Source organism: Procambarus clarkii, chromosome 68 (genome assembly GCF_040958095.1).
Source record: "Procambarus clarkii isolate CNS0578487 chromosome 68, FALCON_Pclarkii_2.0, whole genome shotgun sequence".
NCBI lineage: Eukaryota > Metazoa > Arthropoda > Malacostraca > Decapoda > Cambaridae > Procambarus > Procambarus clarkii.
In genome coordinates, this window is record NC_091217.1 from 1,266,043 (window position 1) to 1,275,078 (window position 9,036).

Genomic DNA, 9,036 nt, shown 5'->3' on the forward strand with positions numbered 1-9,036 from the left:
TCTGTGTACGTTTAAACGACCCAACTATCCTAACACAGAAGGCCAAGCAGCTCCGGGATCCTCTAGAAGGGCTACCTTACCTTGAGGTGTTTTCGGGGCTTAGCGTCCCCGCGGTCAGGTCCAAACATCATTCCACGAAGGGACTCTACACTATTTGAGCTTACTTGAAGGACCGCTTGTCCAAGACCGCTCAAGAGACTCCGACATCACCTACAACTGTCTCTCAAACCACCTTTCATCCTTTACTGGACGATTCACCTTCCTAAGTGAAAGATTCTGTGGTGAAGGTGTTGTCTTTCATCACAGACATTCACATTTACCCAGCAACATTGGAATGTATAAGAATGATCACTCCTGATGCCCAGACAGATATAAGGCCCGTGAAATAAACTCTTTAATACACAGAGCTCTTACTCGTTGTTCCGTTTGCCATAACATCCACAAGGAACTGGACAGAAGCCTTCAAGCACTAATGAACAATGGGTTTAGAATATATATATATATATATATATATATATATATATATATATATATATATATATATATATATATATATATATATATATATATATATATATATATATATATACAACTTTAGAACACTTTCCCACCAGGAGACTCGAACCCTAGCCAGCACAGAAGCCTTCCAGCAACTGGCATAACAGGTACGCCTTAACCCTCTCCACCACCTGCTCAGACCCTTAAAAGAGATGGTAATTTCGGAGTATTTAAATACACCAAAGATCACCACCTCCCAAGAGCACTAGAGCAAGTGAGGGGTCATTTAGACGTTAATTTCATCAAGTCCCTGTTAATATGGGAAGACACATATTAACTGTGCTGGCTAGGGTTCGAGTCTCCTGGTGGGAAAGTGTTCTAAAGTTGTATACTTCACTCTCGTGTTTAGGAGAGTTGTGCCTTAAGCATAGACACTGTGTCTTATATATATATATATATATATATATATATATATATATATATATATAGTGTGTGTGTGTGTGTGTAAATCACGAAGAAATTAACACGTGATGAATAATGTGACAATGTTAGACCACGAAGTGGATTTAATCCTCCCTTGGTGGTCCTGGGTTCGAGGCTCCGATGGTCCAAGTAAATGTTTATATTTACTTGGACCATTTATATAAATATGACCGAAAAAGTAAGATTAATAATTCTAACACGAATTTTCTCAATATTTTTTATGTTTCTTTTTACTGTCGATGGTAATTGAAAAATCAATTCTCCAAAATTCATTTTTATTTCTAGAATTTTGGAGAATTGATTTTTCAATTACCATCGACAGTAAAAAGAAACATAAGAAATATTTAGAAAATTCGTGTTAGAATTATTAATCTTACTTTTTCGGTCATATTTAACAACATATGTTTACAAGAAAGACTGCTACCAATATATATATATATATATATATATATATATATATATATATATATATATATATATATATATATATATATATTAGTATATTTTGGTAGCAGTCTTTCCTGTAGACATATATTATTAAATATGACCGAAAAAGTAAGATTAATAATTCTAACACGAATTTTCTCAATCTTTCGTACATTTCTTTTCACTGTTGGTGGTAATTCAAAAATCAATTCTCCAAAATTCATTTTTATTTCTAGTCTGACGCGACACTTGAGCGCGTTTCGTAAAACTTATTACATTTTCAAAGACTTTAGATTAAACATACACAACTGAATAGAACTTACACATCTCCGATTTGTTTATATCTACATTTGAGTGAGGTGGATGGGGTGAGGTGGTATTTAATAAGGTATTAATTTCATCAACACAAGACAGAACACGAAACAATGGGTATTGAATAGAAGTGATTGTAGAAAGCCTATTGGTCCATATTTCTTGATGCTTCTATATTGGAGCGGAGTCTTGAGGTGGGTAGAATATAGTTGTGCATTAATTGGCTGTTGATTGCTGGTGTTGACTTCTTGATGTGTAGTGCCTCGCAAACGTCAAGCCGCCTGCTATCGCTGTATCTATCAATGATTTCTGTGTTGTTTACTAGGATTTCTCTGGCGATGGTTTGGTTGTGGGAAGAGATTATATGTTCCTTAATGGAGCCCTGTTGCTTATGCATCGTTAAACGCCTAGAAAGAGATGTTGTTGTCTTGCCTATATACTGGGTTTTTTGGAGCTTACAGTCCCCAAGAGGGCATTTGAAGGCATAGACGACGTTGGTCTCTTTTAAAGCGTTCTGTTTTGTATCTGGAGAGTTTCTCATGAGTAGGCTGGCCGTTTTTCTGGTTTTTATAGTAAATCGTCAGTTGTATCCTCTGATTTTTGTCTGTAGGGATAACGTTTCTATTAACAATATCTTTCAGGACCCTTTCCTCCGTTTTATGAGCTGTGGAAAAGAAGTTCCTGTAAAATAGTCTAATAGGGGGTATAGGTGTTGTGTTGGTTGTCTCTTCAGAGGTTGCATGGCGTTTCACTTTCCTTCTTATGATGTCTTCGACGAAACCATTGGAGAAGCCGTTGTTGACTAGGACCTGCCTTACCCTACAGAGTTCTTCGTCGACTCGCTTCCATTCTGAGCTGTGGCTGAGAGCACGGTCGACATATGCGTTAACAACACTCCTCTTGTACCTATCTGGGCAGTCGCTTTTGGCATTTAGGCACATTCCTATGTTCGTTTCCTTAGTGTAGACTGCAGTGTGGAAACCTCCGCTCTTTTCCATGACTGTTACATCTAGAAAGGGCAGCTTCCCATCCTTTTCCATCTCGTAAGTGAAACGCAGCACGGAACTCCGCTCAAATGCCTCCTTCAGCTCCTGCAGATGTCTGACATCAGGTAAGTCTTTGAAAATGTAATAAGTTTTACGAAACACGCTCAAGTGTCGCGTCAGACTAGAAATAAAAATGAATTTTGGAGAATTGATTTTTGAATTACCACCAACAGTGAAAAGAAATGTACGAAAGATTGAGAAAATTCGTGTTAGAATTATTAATCTTACTTTTTCGGTCATATTTAATAATATATATATATATATATATATATATATATATATATATATATATATATATATATATATATATATACGTGCAAATTTTTGTGCTATTGAAAGAGGGAAATGAAGCACAAAGCCAGATAAAGGAGGCGTAAAAGGCGACAACGGATGAGCGGTAAGGAAGAAAGACCCGATAAAACTGGGGATCGGGCCAAGGGGGAAGGTGGTGTGGGGGAGGAGATATTATTAAGGTCCATCGTTCGGTATATTATCTACTGGAAAGCGTCTCTATGGACATCAATTAGAAAGGGGACGTGTGGAAGAAGATAGGATGAACCAACATGAAAGATGCAATAAAGGTTTTGATTTCTTGTGATGTGAGGTGGCTATGAGGCGTCTATTAAATACCTGTGAGGCGTCTATGAGGTATATAACGATGCCAACGCCATCTGTTGAGTGCACCCAACCCCATTTTCTGTTCCCTGGTGGGAGGCTGGGATCTTACTGACACATGTGTAGTTCCCTTCTTACTATACAATTTTTACTCGTCAGAAGTGATGTGGAGGGTACCTGGATCGACAAGAGTCGGTTCACCCAGGACAGTCCTGACCGCAAGACTTGTTCCAGTGGGAGCAAGTGATCTGAGTCGGTAGATCCTGGGAATTGTCTGTGATAACCAGTGAAGTATTGGTGATTGAACCGACGTATCTGGGGATGGCCCAGTTGTGGTACTAGAAGGAATTAACATCGGTTTCTCCGCACAGCACAGTATGTACTGTGAAGGGGAAGAGTCAACAGCAACAAAGCCAGGACTCAAGTTCATGTTGGGTAGGTTGTGTATCAGAGCCGATTCAACAAGACGGCGTCTGAGTAGAGCAGAGGCAGGAAAAATTACTTTAGAGGAAGACCAATTAATAGGATGTCCAGAATCCCTAACATGACAGAAGAGAGCATTGTTTGTGTCTGCAGACTTAACACTTCTTGTTAAGATGTCGCTATGGGTTCCCCTCTTTCCCCTGTTCTTGCCAATCTCTACATGGAATACTTCGAAACTGTGTTGACCAGACCACATACCAGAAGGTGAAGGGACGACGACGTTTCGGTCCGTCCTGGACCATTCTCAAGTGTATCGACTTGAGAATGGTCCAGGACGGACCGAAACGTCGTCGTCCCTTCACCTTCTAGTGTGTGGTCTGGTCATCATAATTTAGCCACGTTATTGTGACTCCTCGCCTGCACTTTGAGACTGTTCTTCCTTCTATTGATACTCGTCTCTCTCTCTCTCTCTCTGGCGTCGCTATGTTGATGACATTTTTGCTTTATGGTCTCATGACCTTAGTCTTTTCCAGCCTTTCATCTCCTCTCTTAGCAATCTGGCTCCTTCCATACATTTCAGAATTGAATGGGAATCTAATTCTCTCCTTCCTTTTCTTGACGTTCACGTTCACAGCTCTGTGTCCGGGTTCTCTTTCTCTGTCTACCGCAAACCCATGCACAGTGGCATGTACATTCACTTCTTTTCCTACCATCCTCCTTCTGTTAAGAAAAGTGTCCTCGTCTCTCTCTTCCTCCGCGCTCTACGCCTCAGCGACACTTAGTTTCTGGATTCTGAAATTTCTTTTATCTACAAATCATTCTCTCGCCTTGGTTATCCTTTACATTTTATCAATTGTGCCTATTTTCTAGCTAAGCGTAATATCTTTCATCCTAAACCTGCTTCCAACACTAGTAGCACTGTACTATGCCTTCCCTTCATTTCTGAACTCAAAACTCTTACTAATACTACGGGCTCACCATAGCCCGTGCTACTTGGAACTTTTTGTTCCAGGTAGCGAATCTTACACAACACACAATCTTACTAATACATTTCTTCCTCTTGACATAAGCTCGCCTTTCGACAAACTAACACTCTTGGTAGTAATCTGGTCTACACTGCTCTTCCTGCTTCTAATGCTGCTGGAGTCTACTCTATTTCCTGTTCGTCTTGTCCTCTCCAATACTTTGGGGAAACTGGCCGTACATTTAATGACAGACTTAACCTACCCTTCCATTTTCTCTTTCTATTTCTTTCTCTTGTTTCTCTTATGTTCCTATTCTTACTCCTTTTATTACACCTTACCTTCCGTACCTTTTGCCTTGTTCTTATCTTTCTCTAAGATTTCCATCTCCTCACCTCCCTCTTGCCTTACTTATTATCCTAGCCTCCCGCGTCTCATCACGGGAGACATCTCCCGTCACGCAGGGTGCAGTCGCACCTCCACAGATCTCCAGTATCATCTATTGATACTGGTAATGGCTCAAAAGGGCCACCACTTACGGGCTATTCATGCCTGTGCCACCTTTTCGGTGCCTTAATCTTCATCAATCGCGTCTCATCACAATCGACTTGATAATGGTCTAGCACGGACCGAAACGTCGTCGTCTCTTTAATTGCTAGTGTGTGGTCTGGTCGACAATTTTTCAGCCACGTTATTGTGACTTCATCTGCATGTTTATATAGTTAAAAAGTACACGTGTTGATGGTTTGGTTTAGTCTTGTTTACCCCCATTCCCGTTGGATTGACTTATTACTGCTCAGTTCTTAATAACTTACCTATGACTCGGGGTTGGATCTGGTAAGAACAGGCACTAAGGTCAAATGTAAAGTTTGAATGACAAGAACCTGATTACTGGCTAAATGGGGCCGTAACAAGGTGGCTGTCACACCTATGGGTAGGTGTGACAGGTCACACCCATAGGTAGTTGTGACGCCTCACACCTACCTATGGGTAGGTGTGAGGCGTCTGTGAGGTGACTATTGAATGAAGATAACAGATAGACTAACGCCACGATGCCTCGCTCTCTCGGGTCAAAGGACTGGAGAAATAAAACTAAACCAGAAGAAAGACTCGAAAATATATGTAAAACAGATGTTGAAAAATATTTTCAAAGAAAATTTTAAATACAGTTTAACAAAAAAAGAAAATAAATAAGAAATCAGAAACAGTAAATATAACAAAATATATAAAAATCAGATTTAAACTAAAAATATAATTGAAAAGTATAATAAAAAAAACTTGTAAAATAACAAGAGAAAAATATTGTAAAATATTGTGAAAGATATCAGTGACGAACAAATAATAATGTGTAAAATTTCAATTAAAAATGAAAATCGGCAAAGTATAAGAACTGGGCTGTGATAACGAGTATTATTGCAGAGCGCCGAGCAAATGGTTGCAACAGACAGCATTAATGAGTTATGAGGTGCAGGTAATGGCCTGCTCTGCCGCTTGTAGGTTTCTATATATATATTGTCAGGATTCACGGCCTCGTAGTACAGTTGGCTTCGTTTTCGAATAACACTCGGTGATCCCGGGTTTACTGATTGGGCACGTTTCCTTTCACCTATTGCGTCTATAGTGTTGGCCTCTTCATCAGAGGAAGCATGAAGCTTCACCGACCATTTAATACCCACTACATATCCTTTAGAGTCAACGTTATTGACAAGGACTCGCCTCGCGTTACTGAGTTCCTCGTCAACCTGCTTCCTATTGGGGCTGTGTATGTGTGCGTGCTGTATGTGTGTATGTGTGTGTGTGTTTGTGCACGGTTAGCATAGGTATCAACAGCACTATAAATTGCATAGAGTTAGAACACTCACTTTACGGGTTATTCATGCCCGTGCCATCTCTTGGGTGACTTAATCTTTATCAGTCAATCAATCGGCACTCACTATACTATCATTTAGACACATTTCATATTTTGGTTCCCATATAGCAGTGTGTGGCAATGCTGGGTTACGTCTATGAATAGTAGGACACATTTACACTCATGGTAATGTAAATACGGCGATTTGTGCTTGTACCCGTGTGTGTGTGTACTCTTGTGTACTCACCTCTTTGTGCTTGCGGGGGGTTGAGCTCTGGCTCTTTGGTCCCGCCTCTCAACCGTCAATCAACAGGTGTACAGGTTCCTGAGCCTACTGGGCTTTATCATATCTACACTTGAAACTGTGTATGGAGTGAGCCTCCTCCACATCACTTCCTCATGCATTCCATTTGTCAACCACTCTGACACTAAAAAAGTTCTTTCTAATATCTCTGTGGCTCATTTGGGCACTTAATTTCCACCTGTGTCCCCTAGTGTGTGTGCCCCTTGTGTTAAATAGCATGTCCTTATCTACCTTAAGTCCTTTGAGAATCTTGAATGTGGTGATCATGTCTCCCCATAACTCTTCTGTCTTCCAGCGACGTGAGGTTTAACTCCCGTAGTCTCTCTTCGTAGCTCATACCTCTCAGCTCGGGTACTAGTCTGGTGGCAAACCTTCGAACCTTCTCCAGTTTAGTGTGTAGGCACCAGCACCATTCTGGTGAGTAGGTGTACTCACCTAATTGTGCTTGCGGGGGTTGAGCTTTGGCTCTTTGGTCCCGCCTCTCAAGTGTCAAACAACTGGTGGAAGGCGTGTGTGTGTGTGTATCTGTGCATATATATGCCAGTATGAATAGTTAAATATTTGTTGTAAAAAGCATGCATATAAAGACTGAGAAATACAAAACATAAAACTCACGTTCGCGCGCGCGCGCACACACACACACACACACACACACACACACACACACACACACACACACACACACACACACACACACACACACACACACCATGAAAGGTTTGGGTCTTCGAATGCTCTATTGGATCTCAATACAGTATTCCAGTAATTGGTCACACTCATAAAGTAACGTGAGTTTTTCTTAATGTGTTAAATTTATTGAAATTTATTTAATTATACACGTTTACTTAGATTTATATACATTATATATATATACATTATATATATATATATATATATATATATATATATATATATATATATATATATATAACTTTTTTTAAATTAACATTTTACAACGATTTTCAAGCCTTTCCAAGTAATTTCATAATTATCTTAGTTACCCAAGGGAATGAGTTCCCCGAAGGAATGAGTTCCCCGATGGAATTAGCTCTCCGATCGTAAGAACTCAATTATATAAAATGAGCCCTACGATGGAATGAGTTGGCCGAGGAAATGAGCTCTCTGAGTTATTAAACTCTTTTTCCGTATTTTGGAATATTAATGACCATGAAAGCTCTAGGCTCTTTTAGCCCACATTATTCACCTGTGTGAGCACCGTCCCGGCGCTCTAAACTGCCGGCGCTCACGTGTTCATCTCCAGATGAGCTCCTGCGCTTAGGAGAATACGATTTATAAATTATAATGGACGCTAAGCTGGGTATGATGAATGGCACTCTTGTTGGCACTCAGCTGGGTATGATGAACGGCAGTCTTGTTGGCACTCAGCTGGGTATGATGAACGGCAGTCTTGTTGGCACTCAGCTGGGTATGATGAATGGCACTCTTGTTGGCACTCAGCTGTGTATGATGAACGGCAGTCTTGTTGGCACTCAGCTGGGTATGATGAACGGCAGTCTTGTTTGCACTCAGCTGGGTATGATGAATGGCACTCTTGTTGGCACTCAGCTGGGTATGATGAACGGCACTCTTGTTGGCACTCAGCTGGGTATGATGAACGGCAGTCTTGTTGGCACTCAGCTGGGTATGATGAACGGCAGTCTTGTTGGCACTCAGCTGGGTATGATGAACGGCACTCTTGTTGGCACTCAGCTGGGTATGATGAACGGCACTCTTGTTGGCACTCAGCTGGGTATGATGAATGACACTTGTTGGTGCTCAACTGGGTATAATGAACGGGATGAATACGAAGTGATTATGCATTTCGGATCAGATAATAATATTAGGTAAACGACCTTACCTCCAACCGGCTGATGTACCCATCTCTTGTTTATGGAGCATGGTACTCGTGCTTCACTTGTCCTGTGTGTGTGCTGCTGGACCACAGTCCCTGCTGGCCGTGGGCGTGACCGTGGGCGTGACCGTGGGCGTGACCGTGGGCGTTACCGTGGGCGTGTGTGGGGCTGTCGACCGTGGGCGAAGCTGTTGAAATAAGTCTGTAACGGTGACTTCTGAACTTGAAGTCAGTCCTCTTGTACTTTTTCAAACTATTACTCAAGG

At 41.0% G+C, this 9,036-nt stretch overlaps 1 protein-coding gene across 1 annotated transcript; it reads left to right on the forward strand.

Moving 5' to 3' along the window:
• The first annotated feature begins 8,220 nt into the window (after positions 1-8,220).
• Positions 8,221-8,766, forward strand: LOC138355595 (transcription factor IIIB 50 kDa subunit-like). The gene has a single exon (XM_069310906.1). It carries the CDS (start codon positions 8,221-8,223, stop codon positions 8,764-8,766), a length of 546 nt encoding a protein of 181 aa, XP_069167007.1.
• Positions 8,767-9,036: the final 270 nt, after the last annotated feature.